The sequence below is a fragment of the Phalacrocorax carbo genome, chromosome 10, assembly GCF_963921805.1.
Source record: "Phalacrocorax carbo chromosome 10, bPhaCar2.1, whole genome shotgun sequence".
NCBI lineage: Eukaryota > Metazoa > Chordata > Aves > Suliformes > Phalacrocoracidae > Phalacrocorax > Phalacrocorax carbo.
In genome coordinates this window covers 21867233-21884523 of record NC_087522.1, presented here as the reverse complement: position 1 = coordinate 21884523, position 17291 = coordinate 21867233, and the positions used below count along the sequence as shown (strand labels likewise).

The 17291-nt window shown below is 38.9% G+C and overlaps 1 protein-coding gene across 8 annotated transcripts in view; it reads left to right on the top strand.

Annotated features, from left to right (window-relative positions):
* Positions 1 to 17291, top strand: part of NUMB (NUMB endocytic adaptor protein) — a 99264-nt gene that overhangs the window by 76437 nt on the left and 5536 nt on the right. For 3 of the 8 annotated variants that reach the window (XM_064462403.1, XM_064462399.1, XM_064462404.1), the window contains 5 exons: positions 3969 to 4001; positions 9645 to 9719; positions 11748 to 11888; positions 13441 to 13642; positions 15867 to 16169. In XM_064462403.1, coding sequence (XP_064318473.1) covers positions 3969 to 4001; positions 9645 to 9719; positions 11748 to 11888; positions 13441 to 13642; positions 15867 to 16169 — 754 coding nt within the window. The remainder of the gene's footprint in view (positions 1 to 3968; positions 4002 to 9644; positions 9720 to 11747; positions 11889 to 13440; positions 13643 to 15866; positions 16170 to 17291) is intronic. The other 5 variants (XM_064462405.1, XM_064462400.1, XM_064462407.1 and 2 more) reach the window with 2 other exon arrangements.

The following is a 17291-nucleotide window of genomic DNA, read 5'->3' as shown; positions in this document are numbered from 1 at the left end:
TTTATGCAACTTCTCTCATTCTCTTCTCTGGGGAGGAGCTATGCTGTGAAGTATTTGTTCTCTAGGTTTTCTTTTTTTTTTTTTAATAAACTTTAAGCCCACAAGCCAGTTAAGTGTAGCTAAGCTTATAAATAATGAGACACAGTAAAAGCATAGTTCAGTTTCTTCTGGAATCTGGATAATTCCAGGATTGTGAATCTTGATGACCTGAATTATTGATTCAGATGTCAGACTTGGATATCTAACTTTCACAGTGCATTCTCTGGAAAGAAATCATTTCATCTCCCAGTTCTGTCCTATGTCATTATTCCAAATTGTGAATGGCATGAACTTACCCATTCTCATAAATTCAACATTCTTCTTCAGATATATTTAATTTCTTCTGCTGTTTGAAGTGTGTGTATATATATGTGTGTGTATATATATGAGACAAGTTCATGTCTCTTACAATTGCAGTTTGCATTGTCTCCTTTGTCAGTGTTGAAAGTTGATAAGTAGAGGTGAAATTCTTATTGGGTCCCAAGAGGAAGATTCAGATCACTGAAACTACTTTGTGGCTTTAGTTGCTAGACTCTTATCAGATCCGAGGTTCATTTGGAGCTGCTCACTGGAATTCAACCTCTGCTCACCTCCCCTACAAAGCATGTAGGTTTTAAACTGGGGGCATTTCTTTAGGACCCTACTATTCCTGAAAGCTCTTTTCTGTACAATATGGTCTTCTAATTAGCAAAAGCCAAACCACTGGATGATGTTTCATCATGCAAGGAATATAAGAAAACCGTTTGTTCTTTTGCTAGTCTCTTGCTTTCACAGTACTTGGTTATTCTGATGGGCTTTCTCTTGGTCTTGAAAGAACTACAAGTTTGAGATGCAGTGCTCAAACTGAAAGACTAATTTAAGGGAAACTGGACTTCACTTTTCATATGGTTAAACTACATCAAAATGTATGTGGCCTGTTTTAATCTTTACCATGTTCTTTGCAGGTAGTACATAAGTTTTATAAATCTAGTCAATAAATAATAGTTCTGTTCTCTTAGAATTGTTGAATACTTGTATTTTGTAGCTTCTAAAAATTAAGTTCTGTTTGTCTTTATTTTAATAGATATATATTTTCTCTTAATTCTTGTTCTCCAACAGTTGGCAATTCATTTGGGGAACTGAAGTCTCTTTTTTTAGGGTTGACTAATGGATTTTAAAATATTTTATGGGATTTTTCAAGAATATAGAACAGTCTTAATCTTAGTTTTACAAATAGGTTGGTATCTGCTTTGCTTTTTGAAAGAAAAGATGCAAATGAATCTTTCTGTCTCTTTATTGTGGAAAATAACCTTTCAGGTTTTTTTATTACCTGCTCGTTTAATGTGGCATAATTGTTTTTGAGCACTGCATCTTGCAGAACCTGAAACGAAATGATGGCAAGCATTTTATTTAGGCACTGTTTAATTGACAACTGAGTAAAAGTCGCTACTTTTAGTTAGACAATCCCTCCTCATCCATACTGTATTATGTTGTTAGTTTTATAGCTCTGAAATTGCACACCAACAATACAATATTGTGCAGGTTATAATATTGTTTAGAATGAATGAAGGCAAACTTGAGTTGTGTCCCTATTTTCTCTCAGATGAAGTGGCACCAGAGTCTCATTAATGGATCAGAATCCCATGTATCCAGCTATCAGTCTTTTATTAACATGGGTTTATATTACCAATGGAGCTTGTGTTTTTCCCTTCGTAGGATATTCCCAATGTAGCTTGTGTTTTTCCCTACACAGGGATATATTACTAACTGTGTATACATTTCATATCTGGTAAGATGCTTGTATTTGGACACTAAGCACTAAATGGTTTCTTCAGAACCATTTCACTGAACTTAAAATGTTTAGTGCAAACTGGAAGATAACTTTGTAAGGGCCCTGTAAGTGTATTTGGCTCGGGCACGGGCACATCCTATAAAGACAAAAGTATATTCGCTCATGTCGTGTTTTGATTGTAAATCAGCTTTAGCGTGTAGTATTGGTTTCTAACTTGCCACTTTTTGTTTTAAATGATGCATTTGTTTTAATATATGTTCTTGTTTTAGCAGGTAAAGAGACATAATTTAATATTTTAAAACATGCATTAGTTATCTCTAAACTACATTAACTTAGTGTTGTTTAAAACTCATTTTGCATGATGCCTTTTCCATTAACCTCTTCTAGTTTATTAAAAAAAATAATCTTGTTTAACAAGCATTTTGCTGAGAGCAAAATTAACCATCACCTAAAAATGAGGTAGCTTCTGGTGAATCTCTTTAGCTTTTGCTATCTTTAAAAAGCTGTTATTCAGTGTAAAGCAATAGTCATTGCTCAACTTGGCAGCAGCATCCAACCCCTTCTCATTATCTACAGAACGCTGTGATTAATCCATTAGCTTCCCTCCTAGTGTTCAGTATATTCTGTCCAAATACATAACTATTCCTTACTCTAAAAATTGTTAAGCTTTTCAGCTGGCTGAACTTAGAGATGTTCTTTATGCAGTGTCTGAGCTGACATAAATATGTTACAGATACTCACTAAAAAGCTCTGTGGAAGGACATTGGGCAGAGGCACACAGCAACAGAAGTCAGGAAATGCGAAGTTGAGGCTGACACTCCCTTCTTCACTTTGTGTTTCCTGGCTTTTGTTGGGCTGTGTCAGAACCATAACTTAGTTTTAAGTATAACCTTGTTTATCAATCAATTCTCAAGCCACTGCATCAGGATGTTTGTGATAATATTTTTCATATTGTTATCAGTAATCAACAGGTTGGAATTGCAGAGTGTTACTTTGGGAGCTGTCACAAGGACACACTCTGTCTCATCTGCAATTCTCCGCCTCTTCCTTGTTACTGCTATACCACAGTTTTCTTACAAGCGAAACAATTTGGAAAGGTAGCAGGAACAGCGATATGCTTCATGTCAGCTCCCCTCAAATGTGGAGCCGTGTGTGGCTGTGCTCGCAGAGCACCAGGCCTGATGAAGTGTTCTCTCAGGAGACTGGTGCAGATCTTGCGGTTTTATTTTCACAGTCTGGTAACAAAATAAAGCCAGTAAACTAAACTGCATACAAATATGCTTAGAATTGTGTACTGCCTTTTTCTTAATGTGAATTGGGCAATTGGTATAATTGCTTCCAGGCTGAAGAAATTTAGGAAGTTGTAGTTCAGCTCTTGGTATCTTTGCACTTGCTTAACTGTCTCTGTCTGAGCTGACTTTAAAGGGGTCTTGTTTAGCTTATCGTTTCAGAGTTGTAGAATTAATATCTATTATTTATATAAATATTGTAGAAAGCCTTCAAAGGCTTTAGAGAGAGTGAAAGAGGAAGGGATCTCATTTGTGTTTTAGATGTACCGCAAGGGAAGATGAAATTTTTCACTGTTCAGAGAAGACTGCATAAGACGTGACATCTGAGTAGCACGTAAACCAAAGCAACAAATAAACATAATAAAGTAAAGCAGTCTTTAACGCTGCTTTATACCAGCCGTACATGTTTCTTCAGCTTACAAAGCATTTGCTTTGGGAAAGAGTGATCAATGCAGGGCAAATTTGACTGTAATTCTGGAGTTAGAACTTTGCATTTCACAAGAGCCCATACAGTATTTTAATTGTTTAACCACCATGTCTACTGCCAAGTTTGGTTTATAACCTAACTAAAAGGGACTAAACAAGGGAGAGTGAAAAAGTAACCACTTTGCATGAAATTGGGGCTGAGGTTCTCTTCTTTCCACCAATTTCAGGGCAGTAGCTTATTAGAATTGTGTGCGTGCCCTTTGATCTGCATTTTCATGGGATTATTTTCACATTTGCCTGTCGCACCTTCTCATGGATAACTCTAAAAACCCCTTCCTTTCCCTCCAAACCCTATTCTTGTGTGTGCTTGTTGGTTTGAAACCCTGGGACATTTTAGCTACCTACAGTAATAGCGCTCGACTTGTCCCCCCCTGTTCCTCCAGGAAAGGAAGTTCTTCAAAGGCTTCTTTGGAAAAGTAAGTTTAATGCCTCGTTTGTGCTTGCACTATAAGGAGTTACATCCCTGGTATAGCACTCCCATAAAATCAGGGTGTTGAGGGTCCCTAATAATTTCAGAATATTTGCTTCTAAAACAAACTTGGAAATACGTTGATCAAACAGAGAATATGGTTAAAAAAAACAACAGAAACTTAAATCTGTATGGACTGTATCGGAAATCCAGTGTTCTGGAGTGATTTGGTCTTCCTGAAAAAAATGTGAATTGTCCTTTTAAACCCTAACTAGTGCCAGCCTACATCTCCTGGGCAAATATCTACAAAGGGGTCGGGGTCTGTGCCTTCTAAGGCTGCCTGGCACCATGAGTTGACCCAAATGTTAGCCTACACATACTATCTCTTAAACCTTTCTTTTCTGAGCACAGTCCTAATTCAAAGGTATAAGAAGATGAGACCGGATGCTTACCCACTATGTTTTTCTAATTGCAACTCAACTGTATACCTGAAAAATTTACTGTTTTTATCATTGCTTCTGTTCTCATGATGACAGTGTCTGAGACATGAAGGGAAGCAACTCTTTGTCCTTAATAAGAATGTGCTGTACTGGTGGCTGGGTAGTTTTATTCATGCTGTCTACATCTCTGCAAGGCAGTGCCTGTAGACCTTTGAAAGAGCTCTTTTTCTTTTACCTCTCATCTCTTCCCTACCTCTGCATTTAAAATACCTGTAAAACATTTTAATTTAGTTTTCATATGGAGTTAATCTAATCTAAGATACAGCTTCTGAACTATCTTCTTATAAAATGAATCTTGGCTCAAATAGAAAGTAACATGTTTGTAACTTCCATACATACAAAAATCTTTTGGAGCAGATTTTTCTCTGATCACAAGTTTGTTTTGGCTTTGCTTGGGGAGTACATAAAGTGTGGTTTGTTGTGGGGTTTTTGTGTGGGGTTTATTGTTTGGGTGTTGCCCCCCCACCCCACCCCCCCACCTGCTCCTCCTTCACCTTTCATTCAGGTAGTGATGTGTGTCACAGAAGGACAGCTGTTTCCTCAATTCAGATTTCTTCCTGTAATCTGGGAAAGCACACACCTAAAGTGTAGTGGTAGTGAAGGGCCAAAATACCGTAGGTGGGGGAGATCTCAGATTAATTGGAACATTCCCACATGCTAACAAAATTTAAGAGCTGGAATCTACAAAGATTGGAGTGAAAACATGCTGTTTGCTTTACAATAAAAAAATGCTAACTGCTACTTTTTTTAAAAACAAACAAGCAGAAAAACCCCCAACTCAACCTGATCAAATATATTCAATTTCTTTCTGCTTGCTGGTATTAATTTACATTAGGATACATAAGAAAGTAAAGATGTAAAAGGACAGAGCTTTGCATAGCACTTTAAATATTTTACTTTTTAAATTATCTATTAAATATGACAGCTTCCCCATTACACATTAGTAGTTTTTAATGAGGTCCAGCAGTTTGCCACAGCCTTGTAGATTTGCTTTGTCTTTTCTTATAATATTTTGCCAAAAAGGGACCTACTCCTACTTCAGCCTAGGAAGATTTGTTAGTTAGCACTGAAACCACTTAAATCCATAGTGTTTAGATATCCCCACAATGTCAGTATGGCAGGGCCTTTATGACAGCCTAGGCCTGCAACAGTAGGCCTAGGGGAAAAACTGCAAAAAAAAAAAAGGGACAGCTGTAACTCTGTCTTTTGACTGTCTCATCTGTAATTTCTCCACAGGTGCCTTGCACTGGGATTAATATAATATTCTAAGTTGCACAGCTGCTTAAAATGCCCTACTAGCTTCTCAAAAAAGTCAGTTTAGGCAGCTTGCTTCTTTCCCTGTCAATATTTTCTCCCCTTAAAAGGTAAATCTGATGGATTTGTGTCTGGAAATGTTCAAATGTTTAGTATTGAAAATACTGTCTTTTCAGCCTTAAATAAAAATGAGTGTCTGTTGATAGTTCCAGGTTAGGCTTCTGCAGTTTTATTTTGTGTAGCGTATGCAATGTAAACCAAATCAACTGCCATTTTAGGCAGCTCTTCATGTTTTAAAACAAAAGCTTTTCTGTTGTAATGAATAGTAGTACAGATTTGGTGATTCTCATTTTTTACTTCCACCAAGTGAGTGTATTTCTCATCGTGCAATGTTTTATACAGAGTCTGAAATGAAAAATTTTGTATACCTCGGGCTCCAGATATATCTTACAGCTGTTTGTAAGTCCTAGGACAGAACAAAATAGGCAGAAAGACTAGGAGCAGTTTAGAAGTATTTTAAAAAATGCATTATCAGGCAACTTTAATTCTGCTCTGGTATCCTTAAAACTGTATTATCCAGCTTACGATATAGCTGCTACTTATCTCCACATTCCTATCGCTTCTAACAGTTAAATTGTCATGACCTGAACTGCTCATTACGAAATGTGCCTTTCTGATTTAGTCCACTTCATTTTCTTTTTTTTTTTTTTTTTTTTTGTGGTGGTGGTTTTGGTTTTTTGTTTTTGTTGGATGACCCCATCTGTGGGAGAGGTTTTCCTTGTCCCCAACTCGCAGTGGTCTTGCTTTGTCTTTGGGCCTTGTTGTGTGTTAGGATGAATGCCTTGCCTGCCCTCCTGGAGACCTCTGAGGACTCTGAAATTAGTCCAGATAAGGAATCTTGTATTGGAGCAGATTATTGACCTCCTAAGAAGTGCTGAGCAGCGAGGTTTCTGTGGAGGGTGACTCAGCACTGACAAATCAGGCTCCTGGGAGTGTCACACGTGGCTTTCCTCCAGCAGTGCTGTTGTCCAAAAGCTCTTGAATATGAAGACAAGCTACTGATATGGATGTCTAGATGAGTCCCTTGGTAGCAACACTGAAGACCACACAGTGTGAGTGGATATTGGCCATGTGCTCTAAATATATTTGTTTGGAGTCACCTATACCTTTCAGTGTTTTTTGCGCAAGCTGCGATTCTGCGTTGGAGTTCACTTCCCATGCAGTATCTTGCATCTGGTCTGATCTTTGTCCAGTGTGCGCCAGGAATGGAAGCGCTTATATCTGCTTTCTAATCATGATATACTTGGTAAGATCGTACCCATAATACAGTAGTACTTTGATTTGTATAGCCAATATAAACTGATTCACAGAACTATGTTCCTTTATACATCGCTTGTAGGCCCAGATAAGCTGAGGAATCAGCAGATGGGAAAATCGTATGTCGCCCGAGAGCAATAGCTGTGGGTTCTGATAAAGACTGTAAGGACTTACCCCTTCTAAGTGCTGCATCTACCGTAAATCTAGAAGGAATTAGGATATAAAAGTGTCTTTTCTTTTTCTTAGTGTAGCAAACCCATGTTTGGTTACCTTGCATGAGGAATCTTATGTTTCCAGTGGGAGAGGAGGACTTTAAACTGCCCTTTAGCCTTTTCATTTTTATTCTGAGAAACACGAAGTTCCGTGTCTTAGCTATTTCTAAATCCTCATTTGGTATAATAGCAGCTGAGGAGTACCCCTGCGGAAGATCAGTACTGCTTTATGAAGTAACCAACTCAGTTAAACTTGACTCGTTTAATACTTCAGGAACTTCAGGAACTGTTCACTATTTTTGCAGAAACATGGTTTTTATTGTTTGCTGGGGAAAGACAAGCATCTCAGTTTCTAATGATGGTAATCTAAACCAAACACTTCCCTGTAAGCATTGTCTTCTCTTCGTTGTTTGTATTTGCTTGAAATAAAGATTTTAAGACTCTCAATGGCTTATAAGAAACTGGTCCTCCTTTTTAAAACAGTTCAATGAGGCAGACCCTTACAAGCCATTTGTTTTTGGGATTAATAGGGGCTTTTAGGCTATGGAAGCTAGCTGAGCATTGAAAATAGAGACTATATTTTGTGGGTATCAATATTTACTGCCTTTCAAGACCAAAAATTAGAAATTACTTTTAAATGCTGCAATATTTTTTAACATACATGATGGTAAATTTAAGTACATCTTCCTCTGTGAATTATACTCTTTCTATTAGGCATTCCAGAATCCGACAGTTTTACTTTAAACCTTCCCTGGGGTATCCAGCAGGCTGGATGGGCATTTAAAAACTTGCTTGTGCAAGCATTTCTCCATAGCTTGCTTTCATGCTGTGCTTATTTTCTCTCTTTCTCTTTTAATCGCTCTTCCAGACGAGTCAGTGCCATTCTCTGTTCTCACCAAGCTTTTTGAAAATGCTTGGGTTGTCGTTGCTGCTTCTGAAATTGGGACAGATAGTTCTTCCCCAAAAACAAACGGAAGCCCTGCCAGGCCCGTTTTCTTCACACTTGCTGCTTTCTCTGAGAATGAAACCAACGTGATATAACAGGAGACTTTTCATTCCAAGATAAGTCATCCTTTCAGTGTTAAAATCGGTGTTGCAGACTTGGAACATGTGGTAGCTTATGCCAGAATGTGTCCTTGCTCCATTACTTGCCGTATAAATACAAATTATATACATCTGCAATGAACTATTAAAAAAAACCCCTGGAATTCTTGCATGAAGCCACTAGCTGATAAACCCTCATCTTTTTTTTTTGTTGTTGTTGCTGCTCCCTTTACTCCCTGCAGTGGTCTGTGGCGGGTGCCATTGGCAGCCACAAACTATGTAAATCCAGTACTTCAAAAAAAGTTATAGGAAGAATAGTTTATTAGCTGCCTTAAAGTATGGGGCTTGTGAATTAAAGTAACACATTAAAAAAAAAATAAAAATTTCTCGTAGTAGTTTTCTGTAACAACCAGTAAAATTCCATTGACATCTTGTAGCTATTTTCTGTTCAATTAATTAGTTTCAGAAGAATGTTGTGTAAAGTGTTTATACTGTTTTTCTGTAACTTTCCCTTAAAAAGTAAACAGTCTAGAAAGAAACCATAGTTTAAATGGCTCCTTGAAGCTTTCCTGTGTTTCCCACCTTTACTTACCCTCAGCTTGTAGCAGCTGAAATTTCCCACAGTCAGATACTGGATAAAGGCCAGACTGCTCCTCCACTGTGTCAGCCTGCTACACACAATTGCTTTTTCAAGATACACACCAAATGGTTAAGAAATCATATTTTTCTATCTCTCTTCCCAGATGTGACATTTAGCTCTTAATAAATTAGTGAAACATGTTTGGATGGTTGATATTAGCATTAAGCTCATAACACAGTAACTGATGATTTTTGAGTGCTTTTAACACTGGTTTAAGGTGATGCCATGATTTTGCCGTGTGACTATTGGGGCAGAGGGTAGGGCTGGTGGAAATATCAGGTAAGAATTTTCCTACATTTAAACTTGTGCTAAAGAAGCTACCTGTGGTGTAACTCCTTATGAATTAGTGCTTTCTGACTCTTTAGTGGAATTCTTCACCCACTTGGTCAGTCTTGAATTCTTTACTGTCAGTGGACATACACTCTGGTTTTGCCTCCACCTGTCCTGTGCCCTCTCCCCATCCCCACGATGTGCTGTTTCTGAAATACTGGCTTTGGCTTGGTTCTCTGAATGTTTTGCAACTTGAATTGAGTATCTGGCTTTGGGCACCCTATGACCGTGGACTTCATCTACACTTAATGTTATGGTTCTTGGAAAGGGGAAGCGGGTGGCAGTCTCACGCTGTTGGCATAAAACTGTTGTGTTTTTTTTTCTTTCCCCATTTTTTTGTCTTTTTTTGAAAGTCTGGGAAGAAAGCCGTTAAAGCAGTCCTGTGGGTTTCAGCGGATGGACTCAGAGTTGTAGATGAGAAAACAAAGGTTAGATTTCCCTGGACAAAAGTTTTAAATCTCTCTATAATAATGTATGTGCTGTAACTTTCTATGGACACCAATCTTTATTGCAATTGCTGGTATCTGAAAGGAAGACTCAAGTATGTGATTTTGGAACACCTGGAGGTGTTCAAAAAGCATGTAGACGTGGCATTTGGGGACATGGTTTAGGAGGCCTGGAGGTGTTGGGTTGATGGTTGGACTTGATGATCTTAGAGGTCTTTTCCAACCTTTATGATTCTAGGATTCTATGATTCGTTTGATCATTTCTCACTTAGTACATGTATGTATGCCTGCTTATTTGGTTTTCCCCAGTTAATTCCATGCTAATCTCAAGACACATTTCATAAAATGTGGCAGGTAGCATAAGCTTGGCATATTTTTTGTTGCATTTACCGGAAGAAAAATTTTTTCCTGATAAGTTCTGTTGACTCTGATATTGGAGAGTCCCTTGACTTTGTTCTGCACCACTGCAGAAGGCTGCCATAGTAATACATGAGCAAACTCATGTTAATCAATACAATTTTCAGTGCATCCAAATCCTAGAACGGGTCTGAATGAACAAGAGTTAGCATCTAAAAATGCAACGAAGAGAGTGAATGAAACAGGGGGATTGTACATTCAGACTCAAGTAACTGAGTATCAAATTTGATAATCTCTAATTCTAATATCTAGGCTGTTGGTCTGAAGTGGAAGGCTAATGTATTTGTGGCATCCTTCTAGAATGTTTTACAATTTTTTTTAAGTTGTGAAATAGCACAGTATGTACCACCAAGGCAGCTGTGTGCAAATAATAGCAAATGATTCTTGGCTTTATCTAGATGGAGGCAATTAGAAATAAGAGCTTCAGGCTTGCCTCTATAAGCATGCTAGTATTTTAAAATATGGTGTGGCTATCAGAACAACTTTTACTCTCATTAGTCTGAAACTAATTCAGTTTATATTCATGTCATTTAACCCTTACTTTGCCAACCTAAAAGATTATTTCTGCAAGCCAACACCGAGAAGCAGGTAGAGATAATTCATAATCCTCTGCAGTATGACTACCTGTCAAATACCTGCTCTGGAGAAGTGGTTAGACTTCTCCAGGGTTGCTGTTACGGTATGGTTCATCAGCCCTAAGGTTACTGTCTCTTAAGAATTCAGTTTCCAATACAAACATGCAGATGTAAGTGAATTCAGTCTGCTGATTGCCTCATTTAGAAATGTGTGCTATTTTTAGAAATGTTACTGCATATATCTAATCTTTTAAAACTGAATTTTAATAAGTTGTGCAGACCTTGGAGGTAATTAAAAGTATACGGCTTAAAAAGATAATATACTATTGCCTCCTGGTGGTTGAATACATTATCACAGTTGCCAAGCACTAACCACCGACCAAAAGAAACAATTTTGGAAAAAAAATTTGAAAAAATAATTTTTAAATGAAGATGGTATAGTTTTTTAAATATACTATCGCCTTTTTAGGAAAAATTTTCCCATCAATCTATGGGAACAAATCGGGGGTGTTTGATAATACCAGTGTTGCTGGTGCTTTTCCATTGCATCCCTGCTTAGCTAATTGGCAGATCAGCTTTTCCTTTTTGTGTAGCAGCTGCTAGATCTTTCCACACTTGCAGACCTCTCCCACAAGTTTGTGTTGTGTTTTAAGTACAGTAAAGATTTTTTTTTTTGATTGCAAGACTACCAGAGCTGCTGTAAAAATAAAACAAAACAAAAATGTGAGCTCATAGTCTAGAGGAGAGATCTTGGGAATTGTTTGGGTCCCTGAATTCTTAAGTGGTGCCTTGGCACACTTCTACCAAAGGTGGCTGGTGGAAAATGTCATAGATTCTGAATGGTTAACTAATTGACAGATCATTATAGCCACATCAGGTTATCCTCTTTTTAATATAACTTATCTTCTTGCAGTTAATACTGAAAATTACTTCTCCAGTAATTGCTTCTCCATTTTTCCTCACATTTCTTTTATTGGGGGGGTGGCGGTGGTGGGACTTTTTTTTTTTTCCCCTCTAGGATCTTATAGTTGATCAGACAATAGAGAAGGTTTCTTTCTGCGCACCAGACAGGAACTTTGACCGGGCATTCTCATACATCTGTCGAGATGGCACAACGAGACGCTGGATATGCCACTGCTTTATGGCTGTGAAGGACACGGTAAGTTTAATATGATGTGTGTCCAACTCGTCCAGCTTCTAGCTGGAAGTTATGCTCAGAAAAATTAACTGCCTAGAACAGTGCAATATGTTTAGACTTCAGCTAAAATATTACTTAGCCCTTAAATTATTTTAGTTCTAATTCTTCGTATCTGAATTGTTTGCCATCCCTCTGTGGTGTTGTCTTGTGGAGAGAAACGGTGCCCCGTGTCCATATAAACAGAATGCAGTCAGCCTCAGATATCTCTAGCAGAAGGGAACTACTCTTCCAAAAATAGTTAGAAGATAGTCTCATCTGAAAATGTATACTGCCAAAAACCGAAACAGCAATGACAGTTTTTTTCTAGGATAAATCATAGTGAGTAAATACAGACTGGTTATGAATGCAGCTTCTTGCATGTGAATGTTATCTTGAAGGGAAAGTCATCTGATCGTTAAGGATGGAGCTAAATGGAATTCAGTTAGCATCCCATTTGCTTCTAAGGATAGAGATTTTTCCTGTAGAAGGTTTGAAAGTACGTTACCTCTACCAGTCTCTTGCTGCATAGACTTAAGTTATTTAACATCCTGATCTGGCCTTTTCCTCTTCCTGCTTTTTGTTTGAATCCCGCCTATATTATACAAAGTGCTTGAAACCTCATGCAAATTCATTGTGTGAACTCCACATAGCTGCATGTGCAGAGCTATTGTACTTGAGGATTCATCATTTTTCTTTAAAAAGAAACAGTGAAGTTAGAAATTCCCAGTTAAACTTATGTTAGATCTGGAGCATTTCTATTTTTGTGTGTGAATAACAGGTCAATTCACTTACTGATTATAATAGATGAGTTGAGCTACTGGTAGTAATGTGCCTCTGACCTAACTATAGCTGCCATACCCAGCTGGATTGCTGGGCTTACTCCGACTTGAATTTCCTCTCCTTATTGCAGTTATTGGATAGTGGATCCTTTTGACCTCACTGGTTAATAATAGAAGTGCTTTTCAGAAGGCACTCTTGATACTAACTTGTGCATTTGGTCAGGGCCATTAAGAGGTGTAAGTAGTCACCATTGTACTTTTCATTTTAACACTTGCGCACAGCGGCAGTGCCTCCCTAAGCCCTCAGTACACTTTCTCCATCTGACAATAGCACATATTCGTCCTTCAGGACTTAACGCCTCCTTAAGATGGCTTCACAAGGGTTTCTCTGTGCACAAATGTATCCAGAGGCAAGGGATCAGTGCAGGCATGTTATCGCACTAGCATCTTAGCAGCAGTTGAACTAAACAGATTATCCATCAATCTCTCATTTCTGGGTGGCCTTCTTGAACACTGCTTGTGCATTAGTAGTTGGGAGGTCTTTATATGCAAGGTTTTAATGTGCATTAGTAGTTGGGAGGTCTTTATATGCAAGGTTTAATTTTAGAGCCGTACAAAAGGTGACCAATTATAGTAGTTCTCTTTAATGCCTTAATTAGATTCCTCTTGTAAAAGCAGGTTATCCCTTTGGAATGCTTGAAGCACACGTATGTTTCTGTTCCAGTTACTGTATTGTGTAATGTTGTCTTGTGCAGGGGGAAAGGTTGAGTCATGCCGTGGGCTGTGCATTTGCAGCATGCCTGGAGCGAAAGCAGAAGCGGGAGAAGGAGTGTGGAGTGACTGCCACCTTTGACGCCAGCAGAACCACATTCACTAGAGAGGGGTCATTCAGGGTCACTACAGCTACTGAACAGGCAGAGAGAGAAGAAATTATGAGACAGATGCCGGATGCTAAAGGTACGGGATGCAACTTAAACAGTCATCTATAGCAAGCAAAACCAGCACCAAGGTGAATTGAGGCTTAACATCCTCGCAGCATTCCCTCTCTTGAACCTTATTATGTACAAATCATATTCCCAGATGCTTGCCACTTCTCAAGATGAAAAATGCTCCCAGATTCACTTATAGCACATTTTCCCACATCTCCTCTAGAAAGTACAAGTGGCTTCATATGTGAAAGCCGCTCCTGCTTTGTTTTGTCAGCCTGCTTCATGGCAGAGAACACCGTAGGTATCATACATTAGGCCTTATTAGGAAAACGCTGTAAAAATGTAACAAGTTTGCCAGACATGAAAGAATCCGTTTTGTGGTCCAAAGCTTATGCTAAATGAACAGAAAATTGTATGCATTTTTCTTAGAAAATAATATATTTTTATTTTGGTTTTTAAGCTAGGTTACAAAGTATACGTGTAGGGTTGTATTGCGTGAGGGAAGAACTGATCAATCACAGTGTGCTTTCTGAAAAAAACAAACCAAAACAACCACCCCCTCCTCCTAAAACACCTAACTGTTGCACTGTTAATTACCTTCAAAACTAGTCACTAATTGATTTGGACTTGAGAGGAGTTAGTTTTTACTTCTTAACCATTTAACATGCCATTTAAACTGTTCTGAAATTCAAGTGAAAGTAGAACTCCTTACTCAAGTTTTAGTACAAATAGTGGAGTTCTACAGCTTACAAAAAATAAATATTGTAAATACTGTTTATAGCCCTCTTTACAGTGGAGTTGAACTTTTGTTTTGGAGGGTTCCACAGCAAGTTTTGTGCTGCCACTTGACTGCAAAACTTTAATCTTCGTTTTCATCATCCATCTGCTTGTTCCCATATGTTAGTTTTCGAATGTGCTAAATGAAGCTTAAACACAAGGCCTTTGTTACTTGAGGGCATGAGTCAAAATCTTGACTCAATGAAGGTGTGTGAAATCCTTTCCAAGAAAGACTGATTAGAAAAGTTTCACTTGAACGAGCAGCTGCAACTCATGGGTACTGAAGCTTGCAAGACAACATAATTAGTTCCTCCTACCATTCCAGCTCCTCAGAAGTCTCTAGTGTGACTCCTCTCTTTACCAGCCTTTTAGTTATTCTGTTGACGTGTCAACAAAAAAAAAAAGTAATTGTTTTTCCTAAAACTTTTGGAAAGCAATATAGGTAAAATAAGAGTTCATACTGGGATAGTGAGATTTCCCCTTCTCCTGCTGTGCTGATGAGCTGTGTTTATTGCCCCCAAAGCCAAATCACTTATGAGTAAGAGTTTTCATAGAGATGGAAAAATCCCCATTGCTATTCTAATAATAAGAGTCATGATTTAAACTAGGCATAATTCTACATTTCTACCATTAGGCCTGGTTGATGGAAGCATTGTGGTGCTATGTGAAACCCTGCACAGTGAAGCAGCTGACTTTAAGTTGGAGGAGCTACCAGTGCAACTAACTAGTGATTGGGTGCTAACATTACAGCTAAAGTCAGCTAAAGAAGTGACACAGGAACTCACTGTAAATATGCCTGGTGTTAGCAAGGCCTGTCAGCTTGGAGGCTGGATCCACCTTGCAGCAGACTTCCATCTATCTGTAATGTATTTCCTGGAGGAGGTGGGGAGCTGCAGCCTGCACACTGAATGCAGCCCAACCTGTTAAGTGCTGCTGCTACCTCTGGCCTGCTGAAGCTTGTGCAGTGTGTTTGGCGGCTGCTGCTGCTGATCCCGCAGAGGTAGCAGGGTGGCTTTTAAAAGAAGTTCCTAGAGCTTGGTTCTGTTCCCTGCTGCTGCTGAGCCATGAACTCCCTTAATACAGTTTGTAGTAATATTTTGGCCATAGTTCTGTGAGGCAAAGTAAAGGTCTCAAACACGCAATACTCTTTTCAGTCTTAATCATAAATGAATTGCAAGTATTTCTACAGCTGAGGTCTCAGGAATAGCTAGAAAGAATGCATATATGTGGCCGTTATTTCGATGAAGTGGCTAGCCTTAGCTTTGCTTTGGAGACTGGATGTATGTAAAGTGGCATGGTAAAGACAACGAAGGTATACAGAAATTATTTTTCTGCTGTGGTATTAGAAACTCATTTGGAAAAGTACAAGTTACACAAATTCCTGCAGTTTCTTTTTTTCAGAATGAATGGGATTAGGGGCAGGCAGCTGAACACTACTTTGCTTTACCCTTCTAACCTCACCCTATTTCCTTCAGCAGTTGAAACAGAAGTGAAAACAGCAGCACCAGGTGCTGCACCAAACAATACTGCCCCCTCTTCCGGCTCACCAACCTCTCCTACTGCTGAAGTTGCTGCCTCTCTGGATAAAGAAATGAGCAATCCCCACGCTATTCCACGGAGGCATGCCCCTATAGAACAGCTTGCCAGGCAAGGGTCTTTCAGGGGTTTCCCTGCCCTTAGCCAAAAGATGTCTCCTTTTAAACGCCAGTTGTCTTTGCGAATAAACGAACTGCCTTCAACAGTGCAAAGGAAGACCGATTTCCCCATGAAAAACTCAGGTAAAACCGAATGGTTCCAGTGAAACATTACCTTAAACTGTCTCTTCCTCCTTTCCTTCTCTGTGGCTTCAAATAACTCCATATTTTCTAGTAAATTCTTCTTCCTGCCTCATGTGGATCATTTCTCATGAGGAAACCTCACCATGTCAGAAAACTTCTGCTTTGGGAATAGGCAAGAGTTTCAAATGCAATATTCACATGCAGAAGACAAACTGTTGTAATCACTCTCTGAAATATTGGAGGACATCTTGAAGCGTTCCAGGAATGGGTGTTGGTGAATTAGTAGGTGCTGGCTCTTCCCTCTGAGTCACAGAACCAGTTCTTCCACTTAATGCGAGGGCATCTTGAGAGACAAATCTCTTCAAGGCCTTTCTGCAGTCTATCCTTCTGCCTGTCTGAATTTTTCTTTTTGAGAGCAATGAAATGGCTTTTCACCATGTGTTAAAAGCAACTTTAATGTTTAGCTGGTACAGCTGGCTGTATCAATAATGTGTGGTACAGTTTTCACACAGTGGTAGAGGGGTTTTCTAGAGACATCCCAACATAAACACCTGGGCTGCTCCTAGAATCCCCTTAGCCAGATTATCCTGCAGGCCACAGAGCTATCGTGGCGACAGAGCTAGTTTAAAGCTTAGAACCCTTAAAGTGAAAGTTACTGTGGCAAAGGTAAAACCAACAAAAATACCGAGTCTAATTTCTCTTATAATCCTTATGGTGACCTGTGCTTTTAAGACCAGCACCGAGTTTATTGGTTTTACAGTAACAGTGCACTGCTCACTAGTGATGCTCACTGGGCACATGGCAATCTGAGTTTTTCATGATTCAGAACATTTCTGATGCACGTTCCCACGTATGCTGCTTACTGCCACACCACATGTGCTGTTTTGGAATATCCTTCAAAGAATCAATTTTTGGGCGTGCCTTCCCCTGAATTTGAGATGTGGTGCATGTTGTGGCCAGACATCTTCTGGGTTTTATACTATTTGTGCTTAATTATGCCTGCTTCTGTCAATTCTGTGCAAAGAAGGACTGATGATCGGTACTTTTGAAAAGCAGTGCAATTAGTAATAATGATAACATCTGGTAAGTCAGCAGTTTTACTCCAGATGTTACTTTATCCAC